General features: G+C 54.1%; 1 protein-coding gene across 3 annotated transcripts in view; it reads left to right on the forward strand.

The window, feature by feature from the left end:
• ITPR3 (inositol 1,4,5-trisphosphate receptor type 3) overlaps window positions 1-19,704 on the forward strand; it is a 67,247-nt gene that overhangs the window by 11,551 nt on the left and 35,992 nt on the right. For all 3 annotated transcript variants that reach the window (XM_078446830.2, XM_078446827.2, XM_078446829.2), the window contains exons 2-7: window positions 4,587-4,657; window positions 15,867-15,988; window positions 17,906-17,992; window positions 18,595-18,753; window positions 18,945-19,043; window positions 19,385-19,468. In XM_078446830.2, the coding sequence (XP_078302956.1) occupies window positions 4,587-4,657; window positions 15,867-15,988; window positions 17,906-17,992; window positions 18,595-18,753; window positions 18,945-19,043; window positions 19,385-19,468 (622 nt within the window). The remainder of the gene's footprint in view (window positions 1-4,586; window positions 4,658-15,866; window positions 15,989-17,905; window positions 17,993-18,594; window positions 18,754-18,944; window positions 19,044-19,384; window positions 19,469-19,704) is intronic.

Here is a 19,704-nt window from a genome sequence, read left to right on the forward strand (position 1 = left end):
CCCTTAGTTGTTCCTGGGGAGGGGTCGGAATGTAGCCCAGCGTTCCCAGGCTATGTTGATTTTGCTACTCCGGACCCACACTTTGAGGACGGAGGGGGTGGAATGTGAGAGCCAGGAGGAACCTCTGAAAGTCCCATCTACTGACCTTGTTTTCTTGATACCTCCCGGGAACACCCCTGCCTCTTTAATCCTCCCACATGGCTTGCCTCTCTGCTCTGGTCCCTCCTACAGACCGTTCCTGCCCTCTCTCAGCTGCAGGTGGAGGATGTTTTCCTTCCCAACCTTGTTGAAGTTCTCCTCCTGGAGGCCATGCTCCCCTCCTGATCAATCCCTCCCTTTCCCTATGTGTTTTTAGCCTGCACTCCCGCACTCCATGGGGCACTGGGGAGGGGCTGAGTTGGAGATATCAGGGCTTCAGAAGCTGTGCCAGAGTGGGTGGGGACAGAAGGACATCCGCGTAATGACAGGGCAGATTTGTGCCAGGGGGATTAGGAAAAGCACGCCAGGCATCCGAATTTACATGTGTTTTCCCTGCACGTGTGGCCCAGACAAGGAGTCCCCAGGGGAGTCATGGTGGGGTCAGGGTGAGGGTGGACTTTCCTTAGACAGAATCTCTGAGGAGGGGACCACCCCAATGCCTTGAGCGCTGGACAAGATCGGGGCTGTTGGGGGCTACCCCAGTCTCTCCTCAGCCACACTGACTTCTACGACGCCCTATGGCTGTCCGGCACCCCCTGGTAGTGCCAGGCCCCCAGTCCTGGCCAGTGCTTCCTCCCCTCCCCCATCAAAACATACCCATCCTGTGTCCCCTTCCTTCAGGGCTTTGCTAAGAGGCAACCAGCTAATCTGATTCACTAATGTCTTACAGGAAATTCTATGAATTATTCAAGGCTCTGTACAGTTCCTGCCTCTTCTTTCACACCTCTGATTGGCCAAGCTCTGACCTGTTCCTTCCCTGAATTTGGACAAAATCCACAGTTGGTACCACCAGTTGGCACTCATACATATTCTTTATATCATTAACTCCTCTGAGTATGTGATTTGTCTTCCCAATGAGAGTTTAAACTCCCTGAGGCAGGGACCTTATCTTTTGCTTCTTGTATACTTTCCCTTACAGCTAGTGAAACGAATTAATTCACTCACTATATAGTCCATGTGTGCCTGCCCTGTGCCCGGCAGTGGTCTAGATTCTGGGGATACAGCAGGAAGCAAAACAGACACATCCCTGTCTTCATGGATCTTCCATTCCAAGTGAGGGGGGGTTGTGACCAAAATAAATAAGTAAAATATAGAGCAGGCCAGGTGGTGAGAAGTACTATGGGAACAGTGAGGCAGGGAGGTGCATACGGGTGTGAGAAACAGCAGTTTCCAGTTTTAAAAAGAATAGGGAGGGAGGGAGGAAGGGTGTTCAGGGGAATGGGTCATTTGAGCCGCCATCTGAAGGAGGTGAGGGAGGGAGCCAGGAGGGTGTCATCTGGGGGCAGACAAAAGAGCCAGTGCCAAATCTCCTGGAAAGTTTGAGGAGCCTGGAGGAGGGCCGTGGGCTGGAGCAGAGTGGGCAAGGGGCAGGGGGAGGAGATGAGGTCAGAGAGGTGAGGGCTGGGTCATGTGGGTTTAGGCCCGTGTGAATTCTAGGCTTTTACTCCGAGATGGGTAGTTCCGGAGGATTCTGAGCAGAGGACTGCCCTGATTTGACTCACCTTCTCAAGTAAAGGTGTGTGTGCTGTGTGGGGAACAGGAATTAGGGGGTTAAGGGGGGACATTAGGAGATCAGTGAGGACGCAGTTCCACATCCAGATGACTGCGGGTGGTGGTTTGGGTCAGGTGGTGGTGGCAGTGATGAGAAGAGGTCATAGTCTGCACGTATCTTAAAGATAGAGCCCACAAGGTTTCCTCACAGATTGGGTGTGAGCGTGGGTGGAAGAGGAGCCAGAGATTGGTCCAAGGTTTTTGGCCCAACCAATCAGAAGGACGGAGTTGCCATCAACTGAGATGGGGAGGACTTTAAGAGGAGCACGTTCAGGTGGCAGACCAGGAGCTCAGTTTTGAACATGCTGAGTGTGAGGTGCTATGGGCATCCAAGTGGAGGTGTTGGGTGGGCAGTTAGAGCCGCGATCTGGAGTTTGGGGGCGAGGTGGATATGGGAGTCATTGGTGAGTGTCTAAGTGGTCTTTGGAGCCCACGAATGTGGCCGAGATGCCCAAGGGTGTGCGTGCAGATGGAAGAGGAAAGAGGGCCAAGCCCTGAGCCAGTCTGGGAGCTAGGGAGAGGGAAGAAGACCAAGGGGTCCTCACAGAGCAAGCTGCCTTCTCCCCTCCCCATCATGGTGAGGTCCTGCACAGCATCCACTCTGACACTGAGCGGCCTGGCTTCAAAGCTCGGCCCTTCTGCTTGCTGGCTGCTATGTTCCTGGCCAGATTATTTACCTCTCTGTGCTCTGGCTTCTCGGCCCACCAAATGGAAATAATAATAAAGCAGATTTAGAAAATTAAATAACATATGAAAACATTAGAAACAAAATCCTGCTTGCTTTTATTATTCTTATGGATCACACTGTGCAAAGTGCTGGTGATGCCAAAGGAAAAACTGGGGTCCTGTCCTCAAGGAACCCATAGTGTAGACACGGCAACCAGTTGCAGTAGGAAGAGGCATGGCAGCAGGAGAGACCGGGACCAGGTGCTGTGGGAACACGGGGGAAGGAGGCCCAGGGGGAGGGAGGGCACTGGCCAAGGAAGGTTTCACAGAGTAGAGAGAGGGGCCGAGGGTGGAAGAATAAATGAGGTCTGCTAGGCCTGGGTCTTGGTGGGGAGCCAGGGAGGGCTGGGCATGAAGGGCATTGCAGGCTTCCAGGACCACCTATGTAGAGATGAGAGCTCCAGGGACCTTGGGATCAACTGGAGGTTTAGCATGGTTGGAGCAGAAGTTGTGAGGCCAGATAGGGAGTGGGTGGAGTCAGTCCACAAAAGGCCTTGTTAGCCAACCTAAGGAGGGGAGGAGAAGGAGGTTTTGGAATCAACTCTGTGACTTCAGGCAAATTATTTTGCATTCAAACTCAGTTTCCTCCTCTGTAAAATGGAGTTAATGAATAGCCCCTTGTGGGGAAGTTGGTGAGAATTCAGAGGTAACAGTTGTGAAATGCTGAGATAAGATCTGGCTTCTGAAATGATGGATCATCATCATCACTTTATCCTAGAGGCTAGGATGGCATTGAATAATTTTAAATGTAGGAACAGGTGGGTGGATGGATGGATGGATGGATGGATGTATAAGTGGGTAGTTGGATGGATGGGTAAATGGATAGATGAGTGGGTGGGTAGATGGATGGATGGATGGATGGATGGATGGGTGGATGGATGGATGAGTGGGTAGTTGGATGGATGAGAGGGTGGGTGGATGGATGGATGGATGGATGGATGGATGGATGGATGAGTGGGTAGTTGGATGGATGGGTAGATGGATAGATGAGTGGGTGGGTGGATGGATGGATGGATGGACGGATGGATGGATGGATGAGTGGGTAGTTGGATGGATGGGTAGATGGATAGATGAGTGGGTGGGTAGATGGATGGATGGATAGATGGATGGGTGGATGAGTGGGTAGTTGGATGGATGGGTAGATGGATAGATGAGTGGGTGGGTAGATGGATGGATGGATGGATGGATGGATAGATGGATGGATGGATGAGTGGGTAGTTGGATGGATGGGTAGATGGATAGATGAGTGGGTGGGTAGATGGATGGATGGATGGATGGATAGATGGATGGATGGATGAGTGGGTAGTTGGATGGATGGGTAGATGGATAGATGAGTGGGTGGGTAGATGGATGGATGAGTAAGTGGGTGGATGGATGTCCTCCAGAGATTCCGGATTAATCACAGCTGTGGCTTAAGAGATTTTAGGCCCCAGGATAGGCCAAAAGGGAGGGTATGGAATGGGGCCTGACTGAGGTTGAGAAGGTGCAAGGTTCATTGTCCTGTCTTTGAGACCAAAGGATGGTCCTCCTAGTTTGGTGTCTCATAAGCTTTTCCCATTTGTCCATCTGTCTCTAGTCTCTCTCTGTCTCTGTTTGTATCCTGCTTATTTTTCTGACTCTATCTTTTCTGCTCTGCTCTCTCTGTCTCTCCCTTCCTCCCTCTCTGAGTTTCTCTGACTTTGTGTCTCTGTTGGTCCTTTTCCCTTGCCTTCCTACACTGCCCAGTGTCCCTTAGGTCTGGGCAGCAGTGTCTCACTCAGGGCTTTCATAGGATTTATATCTGCAGTGTGCAACAGCCCAGACTGGAGACAGACCCCCTACAAGACAGCTCTAGCCCCGTGAAGTGAGGGGTGGGGGGTGGGAGGGTCGGGGAGCTGGATGTGTCTCTGTGCTTCTTCTGGGGTCCCCCCATCCCCACCCCAAAAGACCTTGCCTTTTAACAGCGGTGCCGGGAAAGGGAAAGACTTGATGGTGAGGGGGGGGGCGGTTGACAGCGATGGAGAGGTTTTTTTGGAGGTCTCCCCAGTGCCCTGGAATCCCCTGCCCTGAGGGAGGCACGCCTGGGGAGATGGTCTCTTCTGTCCCGCTGATGGAGCTGCCTTGTCCCTCAGGTTGGTGGATGACCGCTGTGTGGTGGAGCCCGCGGCAGGGGACCTGGACAACCCCCCTAAGAAGTTCCGAGGTAAGACCTCCGCTCTCGCCGCCAGCCTCCCTCCCAGGCTGCTGAGTCTTGGCCCTGGGACAGAACTCACTCAACTCCATCCAGCCCCAACGGGCCGGGTTAGTCCGGGAGCTGCCCTGCAGCCCTCCTACTACTCTCTGCGGAACCCCCATCAGGCTGTGCTGCTGCTACCTCGGCGCAGACAGCCTCTGCCTTCATTTCCGGGGGGCCACACCCCGCTTCTCAGGGGCACACCCACATCTGGCTGGGAGCCGTTCTCCCCCGAACTCCCCACCGGCCACAAGGCCTTCTTTGTTTGCATGACTGGGCATTTTCTGAGGGAGCAGGGGAGGGGAAGAGAATTTCCCCCGGCTTTAGGAGGCCCAGGGTGAGAGCCCTTCCGGGTGCCGCACGCAGTCTCCTTATCCGCGTGGTGAGGGGATTGGAGTCAGTGATCTCTGGGTCCCCGCTCCTGACCCTGGCGGTGTCCCCAGGCCCGGGCCTTGTGGAGGACTCCCGCCCGAGGGGAGCTTGTGGAGCCCAGACCTCGCTCTGCTGAGTGACCTTGGCAAGGGCCTTTGCTCTCGGGACCTCTGTGTCCTCCGTGGTCAGTGGGCTCCTCAGGCCCGCCCCACAGGCCCAAGGGCGCTGAGAGAATGAAATGACACCCTGCTGTCACCGTGCCCAGCCAGGGTAAAGTGTTATTGTTGTGATTACCTGTGAGGCTGAGACCGACAATCAGACAGATCCTGGGTGTGGTGGGCAGGGTGGGAGCAGGTAGGAACACGCCGGGCTGCTGCCGCCTGGTCTGCCCACGTGGCTGCTCCTCTGGGGAGAGATTAGCTGGGATTGTGCTTGAGGGGGATGCTGGGAGGCGAGCGGGGTTTAAGATAATCCTGCGGCATCCTTGACCGTCTGTCTGCCCGGGCCTTGCCCATCCATTGAAGGGTGGAGGAGATAGAGGGGGGCCCTCCCAGCTGGAAGAAGGGCCCCACACGTGTTGTTCTGCTTCTGCTTGTACCGGGGCCTCTGAGTAGGGGCTGAGTCTGGGGGTCTTAGGCCAGGATGTGCCCTGGTATGTGGGAACTGCCTCTGGCACTGGACATTCCTCACCACCGTAGACTCTGCCCGCTGCCTCTCTCACCTCATCCCCCACCCCTTGCCCCCCTCTCATTCCCTCCAGCCACACCGCCTCCCTGCTGTTCCTCATATTTATCAGCCAAGCATCCCCCCCCCCCCCCCCCCCCCCCCCGCCGTACCTTTGTACTTGCTGTTCCTCTGCCTGGAAGGTTCTTACTCCGCATATTCACCTGGCTTGTGCTTCAGGTCTCATATCCTTGGTGGGGCATTCGTTGACCACCCAGTATCAAATAGCACCCCTCATCTCCCTTCCCTGCTTTCCTTTTCTCTACAGCGTGAATCTGACATGCCCCATGCATTCTAGTTATGTGTTTATCGTCTGTGGAGCTAGAATGTCAGCTCCACCAGGGCAGGGATCTCTGGTTGTTTTGTTCTCTGTTCTGGCTGCAGCGTCTGCCACGTAGTGCGTGCCTGGTACACATCTGAGGAATAAATGCAGGCATCAGCCCCTCCTCAGGCTTCCTTCCACTCCTGCTGCCTCTCTCAGGCCTGGCTGCTCCCGTTGCTGTAACCCGTCCAAAGTCCCTAGGTTGAACCCAACCTCAAAAGCATTGAGCCTGGGCTTTGGGGGTTTCAGGGTGCTGGTGCGGGCCCCCTGTGGAGGCCCAGCTCTGACCATGCCTGCCCCTGGGTCCTGAAGGTTGAGAGTGGGTAGTGATGGAGCCTGGGCCTTTCCTGGAGCCAGAGGTAGGAGAGCTTTGGAGCGGCTCATGGAGGGGCAGATTTCTACTCTAGCTGGGGGATTTAGGTAAATTCTTGGGAGGAAGTTAGTAAGGGTGAGGGTCCCCAGGGTGGGCTGTGCCAGGGCAGGGAGGGCACTGAAACAAAAAGGGAAGGTGTGCGCAGTCAGCTTTGTGGTGTGACAGGTGGTGGCAGGCAGGTGGGTGTGGCCGAGGAAGATTTGCTCTGGAGTTCCAGTGGACAGAGTCTGGGGCCAATTTTTGGCAACAAAAAAACTCCCTACTTTCTTTTCCTCCTCTACTACTCCCTCCTTTCTTTTCCTCTCCGTTTTCCCAAAGCCTGTGAGTGGGGCCCTCCCCAAGATCTGGGGGTTGCCCTGTGGTCCCTGTGGCCTCACTGCACCCAGCCAGCTCAGAGAGGGGGAAGGGGGGACTCAGCCTCCAGCTTCTTCCGTGCCCTCTCTGCCCCAGGTCCTGGCCCGGGGTATCTTGATGAGGCAGGCAGAGGCCCCCCTGAACTCCCTGTGGCCCCATTTGAACCTGAGAAGAGCCGACCTTTGGGACAGAACCAGGTCTCTGTGCACCCCATAGCTGGCAGGTAGTTGGGAGTGTGAGAACTTGGACAAGAGACATGGCCCCTCCCACTACTTCAGTTTTGAGACTAACGCCCGGAGAAGAGGAAAGCATAGCTTGGCCTCAAACCTGGGAGTCCTAGTTCTCATGGTTCCACATCCCTCCTGTAAACACCCTGTAAGGCACTGGAAGGAGGTCCCCAGCAAGGGTGTGGGGGCCATGGCAGGCATGTTAGAAGTTGGCTAGATGTCATCAGAGATGGCCGTTTCCTGAGGCCCCACAAGTGCAGTCACAGCATCCTGGGAGGGCCCAACTGTTGCTGGGAACTCTGGTTTCTCCCTCTCTCCCCCAAAAGCTTGGTTATCCTCACATGCTGACCCTGGAGGCCCCCAGGCCGGGCTGGCAAAGCCCAGTGAAGCTCCCGACCAGCCTCCACCAGTCCCTGATAGGCTTCTTGTTTGTGGTTTCAGCTCTAGCCATCTTCTGAGGCCATTCCAAGCCCTAACACGTTCTGGGAATTCTTTCCAGACTCTGCAGGGCCCTGGGAGGCCCCGGTTGCTGGTGCCCCAATGTGTAGGGCACCCCATGCCAGCCCACCCTCCCTGACCTTTGCTTTGCCATAGGGGTCTTGGGGTTATGGCTGCTCTGAGTCTCACACTGCTGACTGGGCCTGGGGTCTGAGCAATTCTCTCCTGTGAGCCCTTTTTCTATCTCCATTTCCACTTGGGGGCACGGGGAGACCCGGTACAGGGCTTGGGGAGCTCTTGTCTCCCAGTCTACCTTAGGGAAGCTCAGAGCCCACATACCTAGCTATGGCAACCCCAGGAATGTATGTAGTGGCCACTTACCCACTTACCCACCCAGACTGGGGGGAGCCCATGTCGGGGAGAGGCTGATGAAGTGACCTCCCCGTGCTTATATGGCTGGGGGCCCCCCACCTCCCCCAAGGCTATGCCTCTGCTCTCCCTGTCCCACCTTCCAAGCCCAGTTTATTGTTATTTTTGTTATTATTAAGACATATTTCAACTCTACACAAAAGTCAAGAGAGCTCTGTCAGATCCTTCTTGCCACGTTTATTTCAGACTTTGTCATTTTTAAAGCATCTTATGCCTGTAGCTGAAGCCCTTTGGGTTTTTCCCCTGATCCCTTTCTCCTCCCTCTCTCTCCAGAGGCAAACACTCATCAGAAATTGGTGTGTACCATTCAGGAGCCTGTTTTTATACTTTTGCTATTAATATGTAGGGCTGTATTCATGAACGATACAGGGTACGATTTCCCATCTTTATAACCCCGCGTATTAAAATCTTTCCGCACATTTTTAATTCAGCATGGTTTTTGAGGTTTCTCCATGTTGACACATTTGGCTTTAGTTCATCTGGTTAATTGCTATGTAATATTCCATCGGGTGAATAAACTGCAATCCACTTATCGGTTCTCCTGTTGATGGACATTTAGCTCATTTCCGGCTTTTGGCAGCTGCCGGCCATGCTGCGGCGGGCACTGCCATACCCGTCTCCTGGGGCTCATGTGCAGCAGTGTCTTGGGTGTGTCCCGAGGTGGGGGACACCTGGTGCAAGGGAGCTCTTCTGAGCCTTCCTGCAGGGCTGTGCATGCTCACACCCCTCCCCCCAGACTATGGGTGCGTCCCCCCCTGCTTCCACCCCCCCTCTCGCTGCACTTGGTTCTGTCCCACTAAATTTCTTCCAGCCTGCTGGGTGTGAAATGGCATCTCACTGCGGTTTTAATTTGCGTTCCTCTGACTACCAATGAGATGGAGCATCTTTTCATATGTTTATTGGCCACTTAAAATTTTGTTCTTATTCCCTCCCCCCCCATTTTATAAAAGTAATGCGAATACAGGCTCCAGGTTCAAGATGAAAGCAACATTGCCCCCCCACCTCACCCTCACTCACCTTCTGCCCCCTTTTCTGGGGGCAACGGTATAGAAAAACAGACTAGGAAATTTATTCATATATGAAAACATCAAAACATTGTACAAATAGGCATAGAGAGTCTGCTCCCACCCGCCTTCTCCCCCTGCTTCGCTCCTCTACTGTGGTCCCTTCAGGGGACCACTTTCCTGAGCTCCTTATGCGTCCTCCAGGGTTCCTTTGTCAAATACAAACATATACACTCTTCGGATTTCCCCCCTTTTCTTACATAAAGGTAGCATTCTGTATACACTATTCTGTTTTTTTGTTTTTACTTTATAAATCTTACTATGGATCCTACTGGGGACCTTTTCATATTAGTATGTAGAAACCTTGAAATGTCTCTGTTTTTTTCTTCCACTTAGAAACTCATTTTTGGGTGCCTGGGTGACTCGGTTGAGTGTCTGAATTTTGATTTCGGCTCAGATCGTTCCTGATCCCAGGGCTGTGAGATCGAGCCCTGTGTCGGGCTCCGAGCTAGGCGTAGAGCCTGCTGAAGATTCTTTCTCATGCTCTCTCTGCCCCTCCCCCACTTGTGCTTGCGAGTGCGCGTGCGCGCACACGTGCCCCCCCCCCCACACTCTGAAAAGAAACAAACAAAACAAAAACCAACTCATTTTTGTTCTGTATCCTCCACAACTGTGTGAAAATAGTGTTTCTACTACTTACATATTTAAAAAAAAATCTTTTTTAACGTTTATTTATTTATTTTTGAGACAGAGAGACAGAGCATGAACGGGGGAGGGTCAGAGAGAGGGAGACACAGAATCTGAAACCAGCTCCAGGCTCTGAGCTGTCAGCACAGAGCCCGACGCGGGGCTCAAACTCAAGGACTGCGAGATCATGACCTGAGTCGAAGTCGGCCGCTTAACCGACTGAGCCACCCAGGCGCCCCTACTTACATAGTTTTAAACGTTAAAAAAAGTATTTATTTTTACATCGTGGTAAAGATCCATAGCATAAAGTTCCCCATCTTTAGCCATTTTTAAGTGTACAGTTAAGTGTCATTAAGCACGTTCTCACTGTTATACAGCCATCACCACCTTCCGGCCTCAGAACTCTTTTCTTCCCAGAACACTGAAAGTCTAACCTGTTAAATAATCACCACCACCAGCTGTTCTCCACCGCCACTGCCACCCGCCCCCCCCCCCCCCCCCCCGCCACAGTGCTGCTTTCCAACTCTGTAAATTTGACTGTTCGAAGTACCCACATGAGTGGAATTACCCAGTATTTGTCCTTTTGTGACTGGCTTCTTTCACTTAGCATAATGGCCTCACGGTTTACGCACGTGTGGCGTGTAGCGTGTGTCCGAAGTTCTGACCTCTGTCTCTTACACCTGCAGAGCATTCCATTATGCGGCTCTGTTGGGAAGTATTTAACCAGTCCCCTCCGATGGACACTTGGGCTATCCCTAATCTCCAGCTTTCCCGCCAGTGCTGCAGCGAAGACCCCTGTCTCTTGTCATTTTGTGCAAACGCAGGTGTGCTCTTTGAAGGCTGGACCAGTGGCGAGGCTGCTGAGTCGGGGGCAGGGGCATCTGGGCTGCTAGTCTGCCAGCTGCCCCCCACTGGGTTGTACCATGTTATGCCTCCTCAGCCACTTCGGAAGGCAGTCCCTTTGAACTCTTCGATGTTTCCCCTGTCGCTCCCAGGTCTTTCAATGTTTTGCTTATTCTAGGAGAATTTAGCTCCCCTGGGCCACTCGTCCACTTCCTCTGCCCTATCCTCCTGAGGGTAGCCTGTTGCGATTCTCCACTGTCACCTTCATAAACCTGATGATCATGGGTCCGCCTTCATTTCTCGGCCACCAGCAACCCCAGCGCTGCCCCCCGCCCCCTCCCTCCTCTGCCAGGCTCACTTTCAGTTTTACATCAAGGCTGAACGACCTTGCCTTCTCTTCTGTACACACCCATGGAGTCTTCCGTGTTTTGTTCGACAGGTTGAGTCTAAACGTTGACAAGAATTAAAAGCAGATGTTTACGTGATTTACACAAGGCTTAGATGTTATTGTGACTGTAGAACTTTATTCCCTGTGCTGTGTTCGCATCTCGAGTCGTCTGCACTGGTGCTTTTCAACCTGGTGGGAACAGGAGGACTATTTGGGGTTGGGGTGCCTTTACAAATGCATATCCCCAGGCCTCGCCCCAACCTGCTGAATCTACAGGGGACCTGGGAGTTTGTATTTAAAAAATTTTGTTTTAATGTTTACTATTTTGAGAGAGAGAGAGAGAGTATGGGCAGGGGAGGGGCAGAGAGAGGGAGAGAGAGAATCCCAAGCAGGCTCCACACTGTCAGCGCAGAGTCTGACGCAGGGCTCGAACTCACAGACCGCGAGATCATGACCTGAGCCCAAACCCGGAGTCAGATGCCTAACTGACTGAGCCACCCAGGCGCCCCAAAGGAGTTTGTATTTTTTAAAGCTCCCCCAGTGGCAGTGGCTTTTGGAGTGTTACATACCTTAGTTTCAGGGAAGGTCAGTTGACTTTGTTTACTAGGTGAACATCCTCTTGTCTGCAGCCTCACAGGCAGTGGTGCCCCCTCCGCTGCGAGCATGTGTCCCCCAGCACACGCAGCCCTTACTGTTGGAAACCTGCCCGGACCCAGACTTATCTCTTGGCCTTTGAGGCTGCAGCTCCCGTGTGAGCCCGGTCTCCCCACTCCCATCCCACTCTTCCTCCTCACTGCCCTTCTGCCCTGTGGTTTGGTGAGAAGAAGGGTTCTGGCCTCTTCTGGGGTTCTGACAGGGCTGCCTCTGGGCAAGAAAGCACAACATTGTAAAAGCATGGAGGTGCGCAGAGAGGTGAGCCACAAATATTTTAGAGGACTCAAGTCATTTATTCATTCAACAAGCATCTTCTGACGTGTATTACGGGCAAGGCTCTAAGGGACCATCTGTGTGAGAGAAAAAGGCACATTTGACAAGTTCTAGGTAGTCAGTTTCCAAGACAGAGATGAAAGAGTTGGGAGCAGGGAGGGATCAGTGCTGGCTTCCTCCCACTCCTGGGATGCTCCAGGGCAGTGTGCTTCATTCAGCCATGGGCTCTGACCCATTAGTGGACTGTGAAGTCCCTTCAATGGGACTCAACCATCCTTTAAAGAATTGGATAGAATGCGTGGTAGTAAGAGTTGTTAATGTCTCATTAATTCTTCCTTCAGCCCTGCCTAAGCTCCTGTTCCCCTGTTAAATACTTAAGTGAGTTTTAAGTGTGGTTGTTGAAGCTTTTTTATTTCTAGAGATTCTGTCTGGTTCTTTCTCAGCCTGTGATGTTACTTTGTACAGTTTCCCCTTCTAAGGATCCCTTAGGCTTTTGTGGATTTAGGCAGGGTAGGTGTATCTGTTCTACGGATGCCTGCGTTTGAAGTCTCTTCAACGTCTGTTTCTACTGTCTGTTTTGTGGGTTGGTTCTCTCTCATGACATCTAGTTCCCAAGAGTTCCTGGTTGTTTTTCACTGTACACTGGATGTTGCATTTGAAAAATTTGGTACGGAGTGCCTCGGTGGCTCAGTCGGTTGAGCATCCAACTTCGGCTCAGGTTTGAGCCCCATGTCGGGCTCTGTGCTGGCAGCTCAGAGCCTGGAGCTTGCTTTGGATTCTGTGTGTCCCTCTCTCTCTCTGCCCCTCCCCCATGTGCGCTCTGTTTCTCTCTCTCTTGAAAATAAATAAACGCTTAAAAAAATTGAAAGATTTGGTATGAGTCGTTGTGGACCAGGAGGAAGTTACCTTCCTCCAGAGAGGGTGTGCATATCCTGTTACCGGACTCCTGGGGCTCCACCCATCCGAGACCGCCTAAAGCCAGGCACGAATTTCGGGTTTCTTGCACCATCCAGGGGATTCCAACAGGGCTCTCATTGCTGGAAGGAGCTCTTTTCACCTGGGTGTAGCCCTTTGGGGTCTTAGCTTCCTGAGTGGAGGGTCGCCTATTAGACTCCCATCTTCCATGGGCCCGGGCTTGGATTTCTGTTCCTGTCACCTGATGGAGTCATCCAAATAAAAGCCCGTGTTTTCTGGAATCAACAAATATCCTCAGGGCGAAAGTAGCTTGGGTGTTTCTGTATCTCTCGAACTTCCCTTTGATCTTCTGTTCGAACTTCCCTTTGATCGGGCCCAATAATTCTTCACTGTTTTGTCAGTTCTTTAAGAAGTCTTAAAATAATATCCATTTGAAAAACCTGGTTGCTTTAGTTGTTTTCTGGTTGGGTTGGTCCAAAAAACATGATAATGACGGTTCTCAGCCCTGCCCTGTCACAGCCTGCCCCTATTACCAGGGACAGAAGTCCCCATGTGGTTTCACAAAGTGGTGATCCGAGAATGTATTTCGTAGGCGAGTCAGTTCAGAAAGGCTTGAGCCCCTCTGCTGTAGGGCGACCTGGGGCAGCATCTGTCTTTCCTTCTGTTCTCTGTTCTGGATTGGGAGTGGGAGGGGGTGGTGGGGAGACCAGGGAGCTCATGACCGCCAAGACCCGTGGGCTCCAGGCTCACTCAGACTCCGGGCCCTGGCCGGCCCCCTCCTGTCTCAGTTTGCCCGACCCCAAGTGTGACTGGCTGCTGTCACTTCACCGCCTCCTCCGGCACTCTCTTTTCATTCCCTCCACTTGAGCGCCCCATCCCTTTCCTCCCTTCTAGGCTATAGATTCAGGCCCCACCTCATCCACGTGAGGGACTCATTTCTAGATTCCTGTGTTCATCTGGCAGATATTCTCTGAGACCTGACCTGGTGCTGGAGACACGGGGAAGGACACGTGGCCCTGCCAGCCTGCAGATGAGCCTGTCAGATCCAGAACCCCCTTTAATATTATTAAGTGGAATTCAAAAATAATACAATCTATGCATGTCTATATTTATGTAACGTAAAATGGGGGGTCCAGGGCCCGGATCTGACTGAGCTTGGAGCTGGGGGGAGGGAGCGAGGCCAGCCTAATGCCCTAAGTGTGATAAAAAAGAGACATAAAAGGAAAACAATTTATAATATAGTAATACATGTTTTAGAAGTCGATGTTGGGCACAACTAGAAGACCGAAGGAAGAAGTCAGAGCTTGCCTGTGAATCATGAAGACGGCAGCCACAAACGCAGGCATCTGGCACGGCCATGAGCGTGATGCATTCTCTGAAACAGCAAGAAACTCCTGGTCAAGTTTGAGCAACACAAAGAACAACACAAATTCCCTCAGTTTCGAAATGAGTCGCATTCCTGAAAAATTCAGTGTTTGCTAAAAACTGTGCAACAAGTACTTTGTGTTTCTGTGGGCCACTCTGGGCTGAGTGCTGTCCTCAGCTGTCCACCTGCACACGTGTGGCAGGACACTCTCGGCAGGAGTCATGCCGGACAGTCTTTATGGTGCAGGTGTCCAGCGTCCCTGTCCTGCCCACTAAATGCCAGCTGTTACCTCTATCAGGACAACCACCCTCCCATTTTCCAAAACAATTCCTGGTATGCTCCACTTCTCTGACTTCTCTTGGGCACCAGTGGCCTCTAAGAAGGCAGTGCGATCGATGTGGTAACCGGGGGACCTGGGGAGCCCTGGGAGCTCCAACCCAGCCTGACGAAGCAGGAGGACTTCTGGGAGGTGGTGACACATGAGCTTCTTCTGTAGGGCTAAGCAGATCCTTGTAAAGACATACTCTCTCCGACAAACTAAGCGCTTATTTCTAGAAGTGATGCCCCCTCATGCTGGTGGTGCCAAGGTGGGCTAGGCAGAGCAGGCCTTGGCGGCTCCATCTACGAAGAGAATTGCCATTTTTTCCTTCCCTCTGTCTTTGACTCACTCGGTCTCTCTTCCTGATGGCACCAGGGGGCCTCTGCCTGCTCGTGGGCTAGATAGAAAATCCAGTTTTGCTTTTAGTTGCCGGGGGCTGGATGACCAGCTTTGACCAGAGCAGGCACCTAGCCTTCCTTTGGAGGGTAGATGAGAGGGCTTGAGGGGCTCTCCAGCACAGCCATCCCTGTCCTGGGCTCCAAGCGGCTGGAGAGGCCCAGTACTGCAGCGTGAGAGGGGTCTTAGAGACCATAAGCCCAGCGCCTTGTCCAGGGTGTGGTTCCCTCCTGTGACGGGGCACCCACTGCCTCACAGGACAGCCTGTGCTGTTGTCAGGTGGGTCCGTCCGCCTGGGCCAGCACGTCACCATGACCCAGAATCCCCGATCCCCTCCCACCACACTTTAGAATAGGATTTTTCAACTCATGCTTCCTTTTGATAAATAGAAAAATCTGACGCCCTCTCTGGAGTGGGGGCTTATGAAAATCATAAGTGTTTCGTCTGCTTTCCAAAAGAAAAAGAGTAAAAATGAACCTGTTTCTGGAATTTTGATTGGGCAGGTCTTAGGTCAAGTTCCCTGGAAGCAGAGCCTATGACAGGAAGAATTATTGAAGAGGGGTCTCAGGGGAGACCTCACTGACTCAGGGCAAGGGAAGAGCCAAGCAAGGATGTGGTTTCAGGCCAAATAGAAGCGTCAGCCGGATCGTACAGGGAGCTGGGGAGTGACCAGCACTGCGGACAGTCATCTCCAGAGGCCAGACTATCCTGTGCCTGTGCCAGCTGCTCCTGGGGGTGGGGAGGGAGAGGGATGCAACTTCCCAGGCATCTGTGGGCAAGATGGCAGTGGGCCAGAGGAGGATGCAGGTATGAACTGTCAGCCACCAATGTCCACAAAAGCTGGCACAGACAGGGCATGGGGTGCGGGCCTGGGAGCCTCTGATAAATCTCCTGTGGGGAAGAGGGCCTGCGTCTGCCTCCCAGCTGGGATCCTGCTTTCACACCTGCCCCAACTTCTTCTGGGTCCTTCTTACCACTACCTCTCCATCCCAGTGGGGCAGGAGGGTGGGGAGAGTGGAGGTGGAATTTGGGGGGTGGGGCTGTAGGCTGAGCCCTCCATGAACTGATCTCCCTCCCTTGGCCTGCCCCACCACAGACTGCCTCTTCAAGGTGTGTCCCATGAACCGCTACTCGGCCCAGAAGCAGTACTGGAAGGCCAAACAGACGAAGCAGGACAAGGAGAAGATCGCTGACGTGGTGCTGCTCCAAAAGTTACAGGTGTGTATGTGCACAGGCATGCACCTGTGTATGTGCCTCAGGAATCCGGGTGCACACACGGGGGCCGCTGCCCATCAGAGCCAAGAGGGGCCCTGTGGCTGAGTGGGAAACCCCAGGATGCAAGAGATTGGTATGTGTGGGTGTGAATGAGGTAAGAGAGAGGAAGTAGAGTGCCTTCCCAGTGATCCACTTGTCTATATGACCCTTTGTGCCAGTTAGAAGAAGGTGCTCCTTCCTCCAGGCTGGCATAGCCCTGATGCCCTGGGCACATGGCTCAGTGAGTGAAAGGTGGACTGGATTTCAGCTTCCACCCAGCCCTTCAGCTGGATGCCATAGTGCAGTGAACAACCTGTACAACTGTATCTGGAGTTACCAGTAGCCCCTGGCGACAGTGGCTCCAGGGAACCTGATTTGAAAACCAGTCTTAACCTCCTTCCTCATTTTATAGAGCTGGGTCCTGGGACCATTAGAGGGGGCTGGGCAGTCCGTGCTTTCATCCTGTGAGTTTGTAGTAGGGTCTGAACGGCCCTCAGGTCTCTGACTCACCTTGGTTTTGTTGGACACAGGGACAGTGCACAGTGCAGAGGCCTGGTGGTTGCTCATGGACCTCTTGGGGGCAGTGGCTCAGTTGACATCCTAGCAGTCCCCTCCGGACAGACCTCAGGGCCCAGTCCCCATGAAAGAGAGAGTACGAGGCTTTGGCTGTGGTCAGCAGCTTGGCACTCTGTTTCTGAGACCCTCCCTCAGGTCTGGTGTCCCAGCCCCTGTCCTGTAGACCTTGCTTCCCTGTGTCCCCTTCCTTGAGGAGGTGGGTGTAAAATGGGGGAAGAGTGGGCTTCACCCCATAGCTATGAACTGGGCTGGAAAGAGGGGGCTGAGGGTGGGCTGCCTGAGGTCTGTTACAGATAACCCATCTTTCTTCCTGGGCTGGGGGCTGTCACAGGCTTCCTTGCTGCTGCGACACACGCAGAGGCTGAACCGGGGATCTGGCCTGGGTGTCGGGCATTTACACGTACACAGACACACACACACACGTGTAGTCACACTGTGGGTTTATGGGAAATCATGTGGTATACGGCCAGTTTCCCTAACAGCCACCCTTGCCCCAGCCTCCGTTGTGAGGCCTGGCTGAAGGGACTGAGGAGGAGAACCGGGTAGAAGGGCCAGTGCTTTCAGGGAGTGCCAGTCTGATGGAGGAGACAGAGCCCTGTCTAGGACCCTGTCTAGCCCTGTCTAGGACCCCCCAATCTGATGGAGGAGACAGTGCCTATCCTTAAGCAGCCTCCAGTCTAATGTGACAGAACTGCCTAAAAACGTGTCCTTAATGGGAAGCCAGCCAAAGCCTCAAGGCCCTTGGCGTTGGATCTGTCAGAGTTGGATCTGGGCCACCAGTGAAGACAGTGGCTAGGAGCACACACAGTTTTGGGAGGGAGGATCATAGAGGAGTGGGGTGGAGGGGGATGGGAAGGAGGCGGAGGAAGTAGCGCCAGGCGCGTCTGTCAGGTTTTTGGGCTGGGGGAGGGGTCCCGTGATGGGGGCATCAGGAATCGGCTGAGTTGGGGGTAGTGAGGCACAGCTTAGGTTGTCTGCTGGCAGTGTCAGACGGCACAGGGAGTTCAAGGGCCTGCTGGCATGCCTCCTCCAGATGGGGGGAGGGGGCAGGGGATCGGGGTTCGGGTCCCTCGGCTGCAGGCTGTCTGACCTCAGGCTGCCCCTCTGCATTCTGAGTCTCAGTCCCTCATCACCTGCGGAGGGAATGGGCTAGATGGCCTCTGGGTGGGGGGGGGGGGGGGGTCACTGGGTACAGTGCCAGAAGCTGTGTGTGTGTGTGCACACCTGTGCGTGGGGGGGGGCGGATGTGGCCCTCCAGGAGCCGGCTTCCGAGCCTGCGTTCCACCTCTGCGTGTGTCTGTGCAGCACGCAGCCCAGATGGAGCAGAAGCAGAATGACACGGAGAACAAGAAGGTGCACGGGGACGTCGTGAAGTATGGCAGTGTCATCCAGGTGAGACCCACCTGCATCCCCCCCTGAAGAGGCTGGGCTGGCGTTGGGGAGAGGGGTGCCAGCTGACATGCCCTCTGGGGCGTGTCACTGTGACTGCATATCTGCTTCTGGGTGTGCCTGTTTCTGTGTGGCCTGAGTAGCTGTGTCCGTGGGTGTGTTTCCAGCACAGTGGTCACCGGCCACTGGAGCCTTATGGTCTGAGTTCAAATCTTGGCTCTGTGACCGCAGGCAAGTTACTTAACTTCCCGGTGCCTTTGTTTCCCCATCTGCAAAATCAGGCCAATGATATTACTTCCCTTTTGGTAGTTGTAAGGTTACGGGAATGAATACATGGGAAGGATTCAGAAATGCTAGCTGTTTTTGTGTTCACCTAGGCTCCTGACAGTGTGTGTGTGTGTGTGTGTGTGTGTGTGTGTGTGTGTGTGCGCGCGTGCGCGTGAGTGACTGCACGTGTCTCAATTCGTGTGTTTATGTCTGTGTATCTGACACTGTATGTGTGTCCAGCTGTGACCAAGGTCCAGTGGGCCGCCCAGAGTCCCCGTCCTCGATGGGCTGGCCCCCTGGGGCCCGGTGACCTCACTTGCACCCTGCCTGCCCCCCAGCTCCTGCACATGAAGAGCAACAAGTACTTGACAGTGAACAAGCGGCTGCCGGCCCTGCTGGAGAAGAATGCCATGCGGGTGACACTGGATGCAACAGGCAACGAGGGCTCCTGGCTCTTCATCCAGCCCTTCTGGAAGCTGCGGAGCAACGGGGACAATGTAAGGACAGGGCTCTGCTGGAGGGTCCTGGTGGGAGGTGCGGGCCACAGCACCAGAGGGGCTTCAACAGGGTCTTTGATGTGGGGACTGGATGAGGTCGTGCCCGTTTCTCAGAAGGGCAGACTGAGACCAGGGAGAGGCCTGGAGGCCTGGCTCTTCCCACCTTCACCCTGTTCCGCCTGTCCCCATAGGTGGTGGTGGGGGACAAGGTGATCCTGAATCCTGTCAACGCCGGGCAGCCTCTGCATGCCAGCAATTATGAGCTTAGTGACAACGCTGGCTGCAAGGAGGTGAGTGAGGTGGTGGGGCCAGCCCGCAGTGGAAGGGCGTCTGAACATCCTTGAGGGCACAGAAGGGCCCCTCCCCACCATGGTCTTTTCCTCCAGTCCCATCTGGCCAGCTGGGCGAGCTGGGTCTCTCTACGTCTGTCCCATTCTTCGCCCCACAGGCTGGCAGCCCCAGGGCAGCTGGCTGGGGCCTGGGGGCCCTGGCTTCGAGAAGACACCTTCTCTCTGTGCTCTGATGGGAGCTGGGCTGGTCCTCCCCCCACCCCCTCACTGGGCCTTTCATGCCCCACTCTCCAACTGCTGGCGGTCCGCCTGGCATCAGGGTTCTCTCTGCCCTTCCCCAGGTCAACTCTGTGAACTGCAACACCAGCTGGAAGATCAACCTGTTCATGCAGTTCCGAGACCACCTGGAGGAGGTGTTGAAAGGGGTAAGGACTGGGAGCCCACTGCCCACTGCCACCTGCCTGCCGGCTGCCCAGACCGGCCCTGAAGGTCCCCCTTTCTGCTTTCCCTCATCTACCCTTACCCAGCCCTGCTCTCTGTCAGGCCCTCCCCTCCGTCCCCCACCTCCCCCCACCGCCACGAACCGGACCACCCCATCTTTTGTTTCTAGCCTCCCAGCCTCAGTCTCCATCTTTTCTGGATCCTGGCAAGCCTCGATTTT

This window comes from Panthera onca, chromosome B2, assembly GCF_046562875.1.
Source record: "Panthera onca isolate mPanOnc1 chromosome B2, mPanOnc1 haplotype 2, whole genome shotgun sequence".
NCBI lineage: Eukaryota > Metazoa > Chordata > Mammalia > Carnivora > Felidae > Panthera > Panthera onca.